General features: G+C 51.0%; 1 protein-coding gene across 12 annotated transcripts in view; it reads left to right on the forward strand.

Moving 5' to 3' along the window:
• Positions 1-15,829, forward strand: part of DTNB (dystrobrevin beta) — a 230,396-nt gene that overhangs the window by 112,434 nt on the left and 102,133 nt on the right. For 9 of the 12 annotated variants that reach the window (XM_063330834.1, XM_063330842.1, XM_063330833.1 and 6 more), the window contains one exon: positions 13,386-13,556. The exons of the other annotated variants lie outside the window; for them this stretch is intronic. In XM_063330834.1, coding sequence (XP_063186904.1) covers positions 13,386-13,556 — 171 coding nt within the window. The remainder of the gene's footprint in view (positions 1-13,385; positions 13,557-15,829) is intronic. 12 annotated transcript variants of the gene reach the window in all.

Here is a 15,829-nt window from a genome sequence, read left to right on the forward strand (position 1 = left end):
CACAGCAGGGTCACCCAGAGCAGGTGGCACAGGAACGCGTCCAGGCGGGGTTGGAATGTCTCCAGAGACGGAGACTCCCCCACCTCTCTGGGCAGCCTGTGCCAGGGCTCTGCCACCCTCACAGCAAAGAAGTTCCTCCTCATGTTGAGGTGGAACTTCCCGTGTTCCACTTTGTGCCCGTTGCCCCTTGTCCTGTCCCCAGGCACCACTGAGAAGAGTCTGGCCCCATCTTGATACTGCTAAAACTTTGGCTCAGGACAAGTATAAGCATTTCAAAAAGCATATGGAAATGCTGGAAAATTAATTAAAAGAGAGCTCTAGAAATATCTAAAAGCTGGAAAAGTGATGCTGAAGGAGCATTATCTGTTTAGTTTGTTAAGGGAGGTAGAGATGGGATTTGACTGCTAGGTTACAAACACTTACACATGGACATACATGCAGTAGCAGGGGCTTTTCGCCTTGCGTGGAAGGGCGTTTCGAGGTCCACTAACTTGTGCAGAACCTCTGCCTACGGCCAGTCAAACCGGCTGGTTACAAAATCTGGGGATTTAGGGTCAAGCACAAAAGGTGAAATCCTTGGCTCTTGCCTGAGCTTGACAGAGGCCGTGTGTCCGTCCCAGTAGGCGCCCACCCCTGTACGGGGTAATAGTTCCAAGTATTTGGGGTCTTCCAGTGCACGGCCTGAGCCACGGATACGCTGGAGCGTTAGTGGTTCATCCATCATCTAGTTTGTCAGGGGCGTAGAAGCACGTGTCTGTTGTCTTTGTGTCCTCCGTCTCTTTAAACCTGGAAAATGTACAGGTGTCGGTAGTTAATAACAGGGTGAGGCAAGGAGGAGAAACGGGGTTTTCCCCCTTTGGAAATTTCTTATATTTCTGTTTTGTCAGTTCACATATGTCTCATTACAGTGTTTTCCCCAAGATTTATTACAGTTGCTGTTGCTGTAGGTTAACCCGGGATGTAAAAGATCGTCACTGACTGAGACGAAGGGCCTCCTTCCCCTCGCCGGGGCCTCTCGCGCCTCTCGGCAGCGTGAGGTGGCGAGAGCAGGTGGCTGGGGCTGCGCCGTGCCAGCCGAGCGGGGCTCCCATCCGCATTTTAGGGTGCTGAGCCTGCTCGAACCGGCCCCGTTCCAGGGGCTTGCCTTCTTTTTGAAAGCCGCATTTGTTCCTGAGATTGACTCTGTTTTATATTTTATATCCCTGGAATAAGCGATGGATGAAAACGTTGGGAGGTGCGTGTTTGCTGCCTGCAGACACACAACTCGCCCTGCAAACAGAAAGGCCGGGGCTCACCCGTCTTTGGGTGTCCTCCGTGCTGAAAAAGAAGGAAAAGGACATCAGTAAGGCACGATAGCATTTGCTAGGAATGTATTTGATTTCTGTGATAGCGGTGCAATAATATGAGCAAAAGGTAGTATCCTGCCTAAATCCTTTCCATTCTGAAGAGCGTTTTACATTTGTTTATACCTTCATCAAACTTTCTTCCTTCACACTGCTATATTCCAGCTTCCACCGGTACCCTAGTCCAAGAGTAAGGCATTTTGTTTTGCTTTGCTCTCTTTCCCCAAAAGACAGAGCGAATATGGATCAATTTATTTGAAGGCGAAGCTGGAAGGAATAGCAAGCATGATTCTGTTGGAAAAAGAGAGCCGCTTCTGGAATTTTGTAATTGCATCCACATACTGTTAGGAAGCTGCTGTTCCCGGGTTTCCTGCAGATACAGATACAGCTGTTCTGGGCAGACGGAGCTAACGCGGAACCTCAGTGGAAGTCTGTACTGATTAGTGTATAGAGTTTGAAAAGCCTTTTTCATGCGCATCCTAGTAATGCTTTTAATAAGAGAAGGAATTTAGTCACAATAGTGGATTGCGCTAAATTATTTGTGAAAACCGGCTGCATGCCAGTGCTAATCTGTCGGTCGCAGATGTGTCGACATGAGGGTGTGGGTCTCTCCGGGAGGCACTCGGCGTTTCTGCTCCATCCCCGGCCGTCCCTGTGGGCAGAGCTCATGCGGAGCTCGGCTGTCTGCCCCCGCTCCTCCACACCGACCTCTGCGTCCGGAAAGTACGTTCTCACCCCTGGGAGAGGGGCTGAAATCGGTAGCTCGTGTGGTGGGAGAATGAGAGACTTCTCTAGTGTGTACGTGATGGCTCTGGCCTGGAGGAGTCGAGGCAGTGGTTTGGCTCCTGGTGGCAGAGATGACTGTTCTCAGCCCAGGGTCTCCCTGGAGAAGAAGGGCTTTGGCCAGCAGGGCGAGGGGGGGATTCTGCCCCTCTGCTGCGCTCGGGCAAGACCCCCCTGCAGTGCTGCCTCCAGCGCTGGGGCCTCGGCACAGGAGAGACACGGAGCTGTTGGAGCGGGGCCAGAGGAGGCCCCGGAGATGCTGGGAGGGCTGGAGCCCCTCTGCTGGGAGGACAGGCTGAGAGAGCTGGGGGGGTTCAGCCTGGAGAAGAGAAGGCTCCGCGGAGACCTTCCAGCCCCTGCCAGTCCCTCAAGGGGCTCCAGGAAAGCTGGGGAGGGACTCTGGAGCAGGGAGGGGAGCCATGGGACGAGGGGGAAGGGTTTTACACTGGAAGAGGGGAGATTGAGATGAGATATTGGGAAGAAATTGTTTGGTGTGAGGGGGGTGAGCCCCTGGCCCAGGTTGCCCAGAGAAGCTGTGGCTGCCCCATCCCTGGAGGGGTTCAAGGCCAGGTTGGCCGGGGCTTGGAGCAAGCTGGGCTGGTGGGAGGTGTCCCTGCCCAGGGCAGGGGGTGGCACTGGGTGGGCTTTAAGGTCCTTCCAAACCAAACCACTCTGTGAGTCGATGATTCCCGTGGTGGTTGCATCCATTCATGGCACAAGAGGTGCCAAAGGACAGGTCGGGGCCAGCTGCTCTGCGGAGCTTCTTGCTCTCCCAGGACACCATTCAGCAGCAGAGCAGGATGGAAACCTCTTTTTGGGATTTCCTGCTGTTAAAAACATGAAAATAACCTCCCTTTGACAACTGTTTTGTTGGGAATAAGACTGAGCTGAAAGAGCAGGATTTTAATGCCTGACCTCACTTTTTCTGTGAACTAAAAAGTGAAAAACAAACCAACCAAAGGAGCCCTCGCCAGTGCTCCTCTTCAGTCCAGGCACATCTCTCCAAGGAACCTCTGGCGTTTCCAGCCTCCTCGTCCTCTGCTTTCACTGGAAAATATCCAGAGGGGCAATGAACTCTCCAGGACCCACCACTTCAAGAACTGTATTTCGCACGAGGCAGGGCGCGTTCCGTCGTCTCTGAAACGCTGCAGACAGAATGAGGTCGGAGGAGGTTTCTTCGTGTGAGCAGGGAGTTCTGGGAGCAGAAGTGGAGCTACGGCCACGCTCAGCTCTGGATTTTTTTTTCCCATTTACGTATGTAACATTACAGTTTTGTTATTTTTCATCTCGCAAAACGTAAGTTTCCAAATGAAAAAAGCTGACTGATTCAGTGGTGGGTTTGTGTTTGATAGCGTATTATTGGATGTGGGAGACAGATGTTCCGTACGTTTACGGAGACATTTACAGAGGGGGAAATTTTAGTGCAGCCTTGCCTGTGTTTGTTACCTGTGATACAAGAAAACACAGTACTTCTCTGATCTTTACAGCCAACGAGCCTTTCTGAATCAATGGCGATGATTATGTCTCTTCTGTAAGGCCAGGCCAAGCCCATTAAATGTTATTTGTGTTAGCTAATTTATTTTAAATTACTGGAGGAATAGACTTTTTTCCCCTCCTGTTGTGGTCAATATGTGCTTTTCTTCTTTCAGTAATTCTGTTCCCAAAGACGAGCTGTCCTCCATTAGGTTCATGACGTGTATTTCCCTCTTTAAATACCCTTTGCGTCATCTGCTTTCTCAGCAGCCGCGGTCAGTCCGTAGGTTACGCTGCATCTCTTACACTGCAGACCCATGTCAGAATTTGAATGCCTTGTATTTTATACTGTGCGAAAAGATGGATGGATCATTCTCTGTGCTTTCCGAAAAGGCTTGTACACATCCCTGCTGCCATTAGGGGTCTATGGATGTGTCAGAGCAGCAGTCCTCTCAGCTGCTCGGTGGTATCTGCTACCTCTAATACGGCAAAACATTGCATTAGGTTTTTTCTGATTTCTAAGGAGCCTGGAGACTGCAGACATTGCATTTGGTCAGGTGAAACGTGTTCTTACAGCTTAAAAAGAAAACTATTTGCAACTTAAGAGCTGAAGTGGAAAGGGATGCGATGTCACCTGCCTGGGCAATATTCAGAACCTTTCTTTTTTCCTGTCTGAGAGGTTTTATTCCCATTAACTCTCGCTTGGGGGGGGGGGGGGTTCAGTCTTCTGCTCCTAATGTCACCGATTATCTGCTCCTCTTAGTCCCTCACACTCCTCCTGCCTTTGGTTTTGTTTGTCCTTGTTCAGCCTTTGTGTCCGGTGCCGCTGATGGCCCCCGCGCCCTGTCCCTCTCCGGCTTTGTGTTTGCACGACTGGGGGGTTCCCACCTTTTGGATCCGAGCTCCAGAAACTTTCCTCTGCCACCAGCTCTGCACTGGTGTGTCTCTTAGCCATGTCACTGCTGCTGTCCCTTGGCTTTTTAAGTTCTGTAACCCAGAGTGACTTTGATTTGCTCGGCTGGCTTAATTTATCTTCTGACAAATTTCCAATGTGCCTTTTTTCTCCTTTGTTCCCGTGGCCACATTCATCTCTCTGACATTTCCTTCGAGCCGTCCAGTCACCAATTCCACCTCAAAGTGACTGAAACTACCATTACTGCCTGCACTGCCATTTTTCTTTGGCACAGGTGGAGTACATTCGTTTTCTTATATTCTGCTGCTTAGACCTGGGTGACCTCTAGAGATCCTGGGTCCATTTTAGCCACAGGTTCAGCCACAAAGAGGTTTTGGGGATGAGGGTTTGGGAGCAGGAGCCTGGGTGGCCTGGGGCAGCTGGCACTGTCTGCTCAGGCACGTTTGCGCCATAATACCGTATATGTATCTACATAATACCAAAATGGACTTTCTTTCTAGAAAAGGGACAAAAGTATCTCTTTGTCTGGAGACAAGGGAGATCCCAGCTCACGTGTAACCTCGCTCAGGGAAGGTGTGACAATACTTGACAACAAGATGAAAGGGACGGCAAGGAGGAAGGAGCGGTGAGGACGAGGGTCGGCATCGTGAATCGGCCTAACGATGTCAAACAAAAACTCTGGGTTTCAGTACTCATTATTTAAACAGATATCTAGATGCCTAAAGTTTTTATTTTTAACCTGTGGTTTCAAATCCTGCGCGTGCGATTGTGAGTCTGTGGGATGTGGGTTATGAGGAAGATGCGTGGAGAGTGTGGTGGGGGGAAAAATTCCAGCCAGGGGAACAGCTGGGACGTTTGAACACTGCTCTTCCGTGGCTTGAAGGTTCAAGATCAAGAGGAAAATACCTGAATAAGATATAGAAGGAATGTTGGGTTTGGAGCCCTGATGTGAGAGGTGTTTCTCTCTTGCCGTTGGCATGCGGACACCTCGGAGGGATGGCAGGCCCCGCTCTGCGGACTCGTCCCGAGAGAGCACGTGTCTGGTGGGAATGCTGGGCGGGAACGGGAGACGCAGGACCTGCAGGTGCTTCATCCCGATGCTGCTTTGATGGTATCTTCTGACCTACTTCTGCTGTGAAAGCTTTGGTCTGCCTTTACACCACTTCTCACACCAGCTACTTTCACCTTTCCGGTCGTTTTTTCCTTTCCCCAGTAGCGCTGCTCCAGTTTATCTCGTGTGCTGCCGCTGAAGTGATACTTCTCATTCATTCCTGTTCCTCCTCCCTCCGGTTCAGGAAGGGTTTTCCAATAGCTTTATTGCGATCTACCCACTGCAGAGCAGCGGGGATGCAAACGCCGTGCCAGGAGGGACAGGGTCGGGGACGGGGAGCAGGGTTGTCCCTGCTCACAATCAATCGTCTGGCTTGGAAGGGACCTTTCGGATCATGGAGTCACGCTGCAGGCAGAGCAGATCCGGAGCGCCGTGCTCGTGAGAACTCGGATTTGCTCTCTCTCACTTTTCTCATCACTTTCAAACACTTCGTTTCTTCTTCAGTTCTTTTTCACTCCATTTTGCCTTTTTTTTTTTTTTTTTTTTCCTAAGCTACCTGATTTTTGCCTGCTCCGAGATTTGTCAGCCCAGTTCACATGTTAATATCACCGAGTCAGAGAAACCGCCGACTGGTTGAGGTTGGAAGGGGCCTCTTGAGGCCGCCTGGTCCAGCCCCTGCTCAGGTGGGGTCAACCAGGCGTCCAGTCGGGCTTGGAATAGCGCCACAGCCGCGGCCTCTGCAGCCTCGCGGGGCAACCGGGGCGAGTGTTGGACCACCCTCGGAGGCAAAAAGTGGGGGTTTTGTATTCAGGTGGAATTTGTTGGTTTGTGCCCGTGGCCTCTGGTCCTCAGCCTCCCCCCATGGCAGAGACGCTCCAGTCCCCCCGCACCCTGGCGGCCCCTCGCTGGGCTCTCTCCAATCCCTCCGTGTCCCTCCAGGACTGGGGAGCCCAGCGCCGAGCAGAGGGAAGGATGTCCTCCCCCACCTCTTGTTCAAGTCGTCTGTTTTTACACTTCCAGATGTTCTTCCACATGTTTGGTATAAGTTGCCTGATGAAGATTTTGATTTTTTTAAAAATAACTTAACAGCAGCATACATAATCAAACAGGTTTTTTCGCTGCTGTCCTTCTGCAGCCACTTTGCTGGCTCTTCGTTCCTCCCTGTTCCAGTGTCTCTTTAAATTCGAGTGTTACAAGATCATGGTTTTTCCCTGTGCTCTCTGCTTTAGCGATGACCACGCGGCATGCTGCTGCTGCTGGGCTGCGTTACGTCTCTCTCCGTAATTATACGGGGTGGTTTCCAGCCTGGATGTACGCCCCGTCCTGCACATGAGAGCTGGAGGTGGGGGTCTGCGGAAATTAAGAGGTTGTTTCGAGCGTTCAAGGGAAGTGGTGGCTTCCCCACGACTCCACGTCTCCAAGCCAGACCCCATCCCAGTCTGAACGGAGCGCGGCGGGTCAGTCGGAAGCACGGCCTTGATTCAGAAATTACTGTGCTAAATTTCACAGGCCGTGTTATGCGGAGGATGGCAGCGATTATCCTTTTTGACCTTAACATCTATGTAAATCAATCGTGGGGGAAAGTAATGCGACAGAAAACAAGAGATCCCTCTAGATTATGTCCTGGCCACTTTGAAAAGCTCTTTGCCGTCTCAGTCGCCAGAGCAGCCGTGTGCAATTTTGTAAAGATTTACAAAGTTGTGAGCCAGCATAATAGAAATGCACAGGGATTTCTTGCTGTAAATTACAGCATTTAAAATCAAATGTCTATTTTACTTGGCTTTCCTGGTAGATTTTTGGAACAGAAATGAATTTAAGACACCAAAAGCACCATTTCAATACCTTAATAATTTATTGGGTTGCTTATAAAGCTGCAGAGCCAAGTCTTAGTGTGTAAAATCTGGGGCAGGAGCCAAGGAAGCTTTCGGAGCCCGTTCTCGGTGTCGGGCAGTGACGTGTTCGAGCCCCAGCCGTGACCGAGCACCCAGACCCTCAGCCGTCCCCCTCAGCAGCAGGACCCGGAGCATCCTCCAGCTCCCTGCGCATTCCTTGGACCTCGTTTCTCTTTTCCCGCTTCATGTTGCTTCAGAAAGAGCGTGGTTAATGTTAGTTCTTGCTCTCTTTTGACTATCGCTTTGCGTGGTGGAACCTGGTTCTGCGCGTGATGGCCGTTGTTATATGAAGAGGGTCAGAAACATACTGTAAAATTACATTTTAATGCTGCTTTGAAGAATTCAGTTACAGCATGTGGCTGACCTGGGGGGAGGAGGTGGCGCTTTGTCCTTGTGTCGTGGTTCCGTTTTACCTCAGACTGGGAAACCTTGATACCGTCTTCTGAAAACTGAAAGATTCTCTGGTTATAGTATAATTCTGAGTCTCTCTACCAGAGATATATTCTTTTTTTTTTTTTTAAAGCAGAACAAAACAAGCCCTCAGCAGCGTGCCTGACGGCTCTCCGAACTCAGGCCACGTTAAGGGCCAGGCCTGATTCTGGGAGATGTCTAAAAATTCTCTTGGAAGATGTCGATATGACTCAAGGTTCTGGAAAGTTAAGTTCTGAAGGCGTTTTTTTCGGCAATGAACTTTCCCAGACTTCAGGTTTTAAAGGCATTTTCAGAAAGACGCAAATACAGCTGTGGCTGCATCTGGAGCAGAGGCGCCCCGAAGCGTTCCTGTCCCCACCAGCCGGCCACTCGTCAGATGGCTGCGGGCCGCCGTCTGTACAGACAAGGAACCGAGCTGCTTATCTTTTAAATTATGAAAAAAAAAGGGAGAAAAGAGAGAGGGTGGTGGTGTGGTGTCAAGAGCCGAGGCTATATGAAGCATTTTTGTTGAAATAGGTGTGTGGAAGTGGAAGGGGTACCTTAGATTCCTCAACGCGTTATAAAACAATCGGTCCGTGCCCACGTAGAGGGGCAGGGAATAAAAATAGCTGGCACATCTATGTCGAGAACAAATCATGTCAAAGAATGGAAATTGGGTGGTTCTGCCTGGGTGGGTGGCCTCGTGAACGAGGGGGAAGCACTAATTTAACATGTATTGACTCATAGAGCTTTTGACACCATCCCATATGGTATTTTCGTAAATAAAGTAGGTAAACGCGGACTGGTTGAAACTGCTGTCGTGTGGGTGCAACACCAGTTGAAAAATGGCAGTCAGAGAAAGAAAATATCAATATTTTCCTCCCAAAGAGGGAGCACGTGTCAGGTGGGATCCCACGGGGTTTGTTCCCAGTTCAGCATTACTCGGTTTCTGTCTTGGCAGTTTGCACAATGAAACAGGGAACGGGCGTACGTAAATGTCACACCGGCACTGTGCAAGGGAGGAACAGTGTGGCCAGCGGGAGTGGGGCAGTGACCGTCCCCCTGGACTGGGCACTGGGGAGGGCCCACCTCGAGGGCTGTGTCCAGGTTTGGGCCCCTCACGCCAAGAAAGACCTTGAGGGGCTGGAGCGTGCCCAGAGAAGGGCAACGGAGCTGGTGAGGGGTCTGGAGCACAAGTCTGGTGAGGAGCGGCTGAGGGAGCTGGGGGTGCTCAGCCTGGAGAAGAGGGGGCTGAGGGGAGACCTTCTGGCTCTCTACAGCTCCCTGAAAGGAGGGGGTGGCCAGGGGGGGTCGGGCTCTTCTCCCAAGGAACAGGCCATGGCACAAGAGGAAACGGCCTCAAGTTGCACCAGGGGAGGTTTAGGATGGATATTGGGAACAATTTCCTCCTGGAAAGGGTTGTGAAGCATTGGAAGAGGCTGCCCAGGGCAGTGGTGGAGTCGCCATCCCTGGAGGGATTGAAAAGCCGGGCAGACGTGGTGCTGAGGGCTATGGGGTAGTGGTGGCCTTGGCAGGGTTGGGTTGTTGGTTGGTCTCAATGGTCTGAAAGGTCCCTTCCAACCCAGGCAATCCTATGATTCTACTGGATATTCTCCAGAGGGCAAGTCTCTAATTCAGAGTGGTCCTGTAGATCAATAAGGTGAAATTAATATAGACAGCTTTGAGCAACAGAAAATAAAATAAAATGCATGAATAATCATGGAAACACAGAATGGTTTGGGTTGGAAGGGACCTCCTTAAAGGCCACCCAGTGGCACCCCCTGCCCTGGGCAGGGACACCTCCCACCAGCCCAGGTTGCTCCAAGCCCCGGCCAACCTGGCCTTGAACCCCTCCAGGGATGGGGCAGCCACAGCTTCTCTGGGCAACCTGGGCCAGGGGCTCACCACCCTCAGAGAATAAGAAGCAGAAAAGTGGGGAATTTGTAGTGTATGAGGAGCTTGAATGAAAATCAACAATATTCTCCCAAAAAGGAGGTGACAACGTGACTGGGGTTTGTAGTAACAGGAATGCCTTATCTCAGACAGTCATTCGATAGTGGTGGCTTCCACCTGATGTGCTGTCTTGGCTTTGGGACACAGACGCTAAGGTGGCTGTGGACACATTGCAGGTCCAGAAGCAGCTGGTGGTGTTGACCTGCCAGAGGAGAGTGCTGTGCTTTGGCAGAGCCCTTGCAGCGGTCCCCGTGGGTACGGGCTGGTGAGAGGACGTGGTGTGGCCTGGGGAGCGGGCAGGAGAAGCACCAGGTTCAGCTCTCAGCAACGGAGGTTTTGGATGGGTGGTGGAAACTGTAGCTCTAGAGGCGTGTTACGTTCTGCAGATCTGTTTCAGCCCAGGTTCTGCACTCTCGAGTACCCTCTCCAAGAACAGTTTAGGAAAACATCTTCTATCTCGTCCATTTGATCCCCCTTTGAGGAGAAGGTGGACCAGAGTCTGCTCTGGGCGAGCGCTGGTGGCTCTATGCACGCTGCGCAGGTGTCACACTGACAAAGTTCACGAAGAATTAAGCTTGTCCTGGTTAACTCAGGCTTTCCCAGAGGCGCTGAATTCAGCAAAAGACAAGCTCTTTGGAAAGGAGTTAAAGGCAGATGTCAGCAGAACTCAAATCCTGCTGTCTTTGAACCACGACCCAGCGCTGCCCCACCGGCTCTGGTTTTGGGACAAACACAGAATGCCGTTGGCAAACGGAGCAGCAGCCAGGACTCGGACAGTGGATACGAGTTTAATGCTTTTTTTTTTGAACTGTGAAGCTTGTGTTTGCGTGAGTTTTGCAGATCAGGGTTACCTACACCAGCTTTTTTATTTTAGTACTTCTTTTGCTCTCTGAAAGCAACACGTGTACCTACAAGATCCTCACAGCACCCCGGTGCAAGCCACAGAATCCCACCAAGCCCTGCGCTTTCTCCTGCTCACTACGCGTAGATACCTCCTCGACGAGAAACTACCTGTGCGCTGCCGAAGAGAGCGATGAATGGACGCTCCAGGCTGAGAGAGCTGGGGGGGTTCAGCCTGGAGAAGAGAAGGCTCCGCGGAGACCTTCCAGCCCCTGCCAGTCCCTCAGGGGGCTCCAGGAAAGCTGGGGAGGGACTCTGGAGCAGGGAGGGGAGCCGTGGGACGAGGGGGAAGGGTTTGACACTGGAAGAGGGGAGATTGAGATGAGCTATTGGGAAGAAATTGTTTGGTGTGAGGGGGGTGAGCCCCTGGCCCAGGTTGCCCAGAGAAGCTGTGGCTGCCCCATCCCTGGAGGGGTTCAAGGCCAGGTTGGCCGGGGCTTGGAGCAACCTGGGCTGGTGGGAGGTGTCCCTGCCCAGGGCAGGGGGTGCCACTGGGTGGGCTTTGAGGAGGTTCCTTCTAACTCGAACCATTCTATGATTCTATGAATCCCCCCCAGGACCCATCCACTCCTGCTGGTGGTGGACAGTAGCAGTGAGCATCCCCCCGTCCCTCTCGTCCTCCAGCTCTCCTGACCTGGCTGCGTCTTTGCTCCTGCCATGGTTCCTTACAGCTGCTCCCGGCAGGGTCCGACACCCAGAACACTCGCAGGGTTCCTGCTCCCTTGGTGCCATCCTGGGACAGGCACCTTAATTCTGCCTTCCCTGGTTTTCCAGGGGTTGGAGGCTGCCAAGCGATGTCCCAGCGGGGGCTGGAGGACCACCAGGCAGGCCCACAAGTGTGAAGGGAAATCCCATACGTGCTAGGAATGGTGTTCAGACGCACGTTAGTTTAATCTAACTCTTCTTTTTCTTCCCAAACCAGGAATGCTCATCGTTCTTAACGCTATTCCCATTTTGAGTTAAAAATGTGGTCATTTCTGCCGGGCTTTTTCCTTTTCAAAAGAGCCTGTGTAATGAATTATAATGGAAAAGGTCTTGGAATCTTAATTGTTGTGGTTGCAGCAATGTGCCTGCTATAAAGCGTAGCTAAAGTGAAGCTTTTCAGCACTTGCCGGTAGTCGGGCTTCACAAAGTGTAGATTGCTTAAGAATTCTTCCGTGCGGTGGTTAATGTTAAGTCTCGTTCCTATTACAAACCCATTATTACAAAGGTTGCTCGTTGCCTGGAGGGGTTGACGTGGGTAATTCCATTTTACTTCTTTTTTGTAAGGTCTTATTCTGCTTCTGGCAGAGTTCTCTGACATGTTGCTGCACATAACAGCAAAGAAAAGAGTTTGTATGTCTAAAAAACATGAATTCTGTTTTCATAGTATCAGTATATTGATGCTGAAAGCAATAAATGCCGTGTTTATAAGAGCTTCTGAGACAAATACTTCCTGGACATGTGTGGAGATGGAATTAACTGCAGTTTGTAAATTGAAAGAGCGGCGTGAATAGCTGACATAGAAATGAAAAATGGAATTTCTCTTGCACTCGTACACTTGCAGGAAATGCGTATTATGCTGAAATAATAGCGATACGTGTTCGAGAGTCATTTTTTAGGTAGCAGACTGATGTGGTATCTGCAGGGGACCTCTCACCTCCCGGCTGAGCGGTGCCGTCTCCTCCCGAGCGCCGTTGCAGGTGGTGGGCCGGAGTCCTGCAGGCAGAGTCACAACCTGCAGGCAAAACAAAACCTCCCCGGGCCGTGGGGGCACCCCGGCACGGCAGAGCCCTGTCTCGCTCCTTTGGGCTGGAGGAGAAGACGTTGCTGCCTTTGTGTGCGGTGCCTGGGACAAACAAAAAGAAAGAACCATTTCCCCGTATTCTCTCACGGTTTTTGAGATGCTGCCATCAACAAGCCTGGTAGAAACCAGCAGGTTTTAATTGGTCCATATAGACAAATAGGTATTTGTGTGGGATTACTGCTGACAAATACTTCTTGCAGTCAGTCTCTAGTCATAGGAACACGCAAAACGAGAGTGGCTTTATTTTTATGAGTCCCCAAAACAAAGAAGTACATCGTATTTTAATGAACCGCAGTTAGAGGGTAGTTCTGCTGATACCGACCATGAACGTTTTAGGTTTTTATCACTTTCTTGGTATTTTCATTTATTATTATGAGAGAAAGAGACCGGATGCTTTCAGTTCTGATTTTAGACACAGCGATAAAACTGCAACCCGGCGCGGTTTGGGGTGGGTTTGGAGCTGTTTGGGTGCAGAAGGCTAAGTTCTGCTCAGGTCGGAGGCTCCAGTCCCGGTTGTGCCCCGCAGCCTGTTCCCGGCGGCTCCCTGAAGACGTGGATCCTGCTGGAAACGTCGCTGCCGCAGTCACAGCCCGTGAGGCTGGGGTCGGTCCCGCTCTCCCGGCGTGACGGCGGGCTCAGGGACCCTCCACAGCTGCCGTCGTCACGTATTTAGGCACCCAAATGTTCCTCCAATCTGTGTTTTAATCTTTAACTGCAGAAGGTGTGCTTTTCGTGGGGCTTGCAGGAGCATATTTACATTTTTTGATTACTCATCTGTTTGTTTTAATTTTTAACTGTTTGTTTGGTTAACATCCATTAATTATTTGCTTTGTATTTATGTCATGTTTTGTTTGCTCTCTTTTGCCTCCATCGCTGGTAGGTCGCAGTGCGCCCGGGATGCTGCCGGCCGATTAGCAGACGAGCACGCACTGATAGCAGCCTACGTGAGCTGGCTGCAGAGCGGCGCACGGTTAGTGTTAGGAGAGCCTTGCCGGAGCGGGGACGGGGACCGGAACGCTGCTTCCCCCAGGGAGGGATGTTCCAGGCAAAGGTATTTGGCCTCCGCTGGCAAACAGAGGGAAATGGATCGCTATTCTCCAAAATCCTCTGAAAACACACAAATCCGTACACACGCACGCACGCACCAGCTGGGAAGGGACGGATTTGTGTCCATTCCCACCCTGTTGCAGTCACCGCGTTACAGAATCCCTCACGTGAACTGATTAACGTCGTCCCAAACCGGTCAGATGATGATTTTTCTCTCCGTGACCATTCTCCTCTTTCACCAGTAGGAAACTAATTTCCACCTTAATTTTTTTCCCAGCCAGCTCGTGCCCCTTAGTTCTTGTGCCAACGTTGTCCTGTAACTCTAACTGTTCTTCCTTCTCCTTCGTGCTTCCACCTCTCCACCCCAAACGCGGCCACAGACACATGTCCCCTCCTGTCACCGTCTTTGTAACCTGGGCTAAACAAGCAAACTCTCCCGATCCCATCAACGCGACCTGCTTCATATGACTCTTTCTGCCTGCGTCTTTCCCAAAAACGTTAATGCTTTGAAGAACTAATTTCTTTTTATCTCAGCTTCAGTATTTGTGCGCATTTATATTTCATGTCTGTGTCTGTGTGGAGAAATTTTACCCTAAAGCCCCAAAACGCAGCTCTCCCATTTCGTCACAGGACGTAGCTGGGAGGTTTTCCGTACTCCCCGTTTGGACCCAATTAAATTATGCCTTTACAGAGCCAGGGCTGTGCTGGGAAGGAGAAGGAGTTTTAGTGGTCTGGAGGCTATACGTAAAGGCCTTGCTCTATCCGTGGTGTCATCCTCTGGGTAAGATCTTGAGAGTCCTGTTTCATCCCTCTGTCATGTAGAAATTTGTATTCCACTGCAGTGTTGATGAAGCGCCTTCTGGCTGTCTGCAGCTCTGGGGAAAGTCAGGTTTTTTCCTTGGTAGTGAATCACTGTTGTCTGCTGTCACCTGCTACGAGCTGAAAGCCCATAATATTGTCCACAAGACAATAAAAAACGAGGAATTTCAGGCTCTCACCTTCGCTCAATTACTGTAATCATAGGATTTGGAGATACAAAGGCGTGCAGTTTGAAGAGTATATGACAGGTTGAAATACTGCGTGTAGCTCATAGCTGCCATGTTACAACTAGTTGGTGGAGAGGTTCTCAGTCTTTTAGGTCTTTAAATTTTAAAAAAGTCACTCGGTGCTGTTACCAGAGTAACGGCGTACTCCTAGGAGCCAAATGCGAAGGGAATAATTTAAATCCTAGTTTCACTGTGCATGGGAGCGTCTTCCAAGTCAGCACGAGAGACTGATGAAATGTCCCCACTGTCACTTCTCCAGATCCTCACCCCTCGCCCCCCCAGAAATCTTGTATGACAGTAAATGGCTCTGCTTTCGGCAGGCCGGGGAGATGCTCAGTGTGCTGCAGCCAGCCCCACAGACCCTCTCTGTCTCTGGCTGGCGGAGATAGCAGTAAATCTCACTTACGGACAGCATTTCTGTCGGAGCCGTCCCTGCCGTTCTCTCCTCTGCTCTCCTGCTTGCGTCTGCTCCCGCTGCTGTTCTGGCCCGGCTGCGCCTCGTGCTCCTCACGGCCCCTCTCCTGCCAGGGCAGCAGAGCCTTCAGGACCAGAAGAGACCATCAAAACATCTTCTCTGTCGGATCATACCCGTGTCTGGGAATTTGGACATTTAAGAGGCATTTGGACGATGCCCTTGATGCTTTACTTTTGGTCAGCCCTGAAGCGATCAGGCAGTCGGACTAGATGATTGTTGTAGGTTCCTTCCAACTGCAGTGGTCTAGTCTGTCCTGTCCTGTCCTATTCATAGCATCATAGATCATGGAATGGTTTGGGTGGGAAGGGACCTTGAAGCCCACCCAGTGCCACCCCGTGCCCTGGGCAGGGACACCTCCCACCAGCCCAGGTTGCTCCAAGCCCCGGCCAACCTGGCCTTGAACCCCTCCAGGGATGGGGCAGCCACAGCTTCTCTGGGCAACCTGGGCCAGGGGCTCACCCCCCTCACACCAAAGAATTTCTTCCCAATATCTCACCTAAATCTCCCCTCTTTCAGTTCAAGCCCATTGCCCCTGTTCATCCTGTGCTGAACCTAATACCTTGTTTCTCTAAAGGTGTAGCTTCCAGAGAACATCACGATGGAGAAGCCGCTCGTTTCACTGACGATCTGTCCCAGTGATTAATTGTGCTGACTCTTTAAAAAGAGCCCCACTTCAAATTTCAACTTTTTTCCACTGCCAGTCACTGATTTTGTGTATACTCACCTTGGCTCTTTATTGCCCAGCATCTTTTCATG

The sequence above is a fragment of the Chroicocephalus ridibundus genome, chromosome 3 (genome assembly GCF_963924245.1).
Source record: "Chroicocephalus ridibundus chromosome 3, bChrRid1.1, whole genome shotgun sequence".
Classification (NCBI taxonomy): Eukaryota; Metazoa; Chordata; class Aves; order Charadriiformes; family Laridae; genus Chroicocephalus; species Chroicocephalus ridibundus.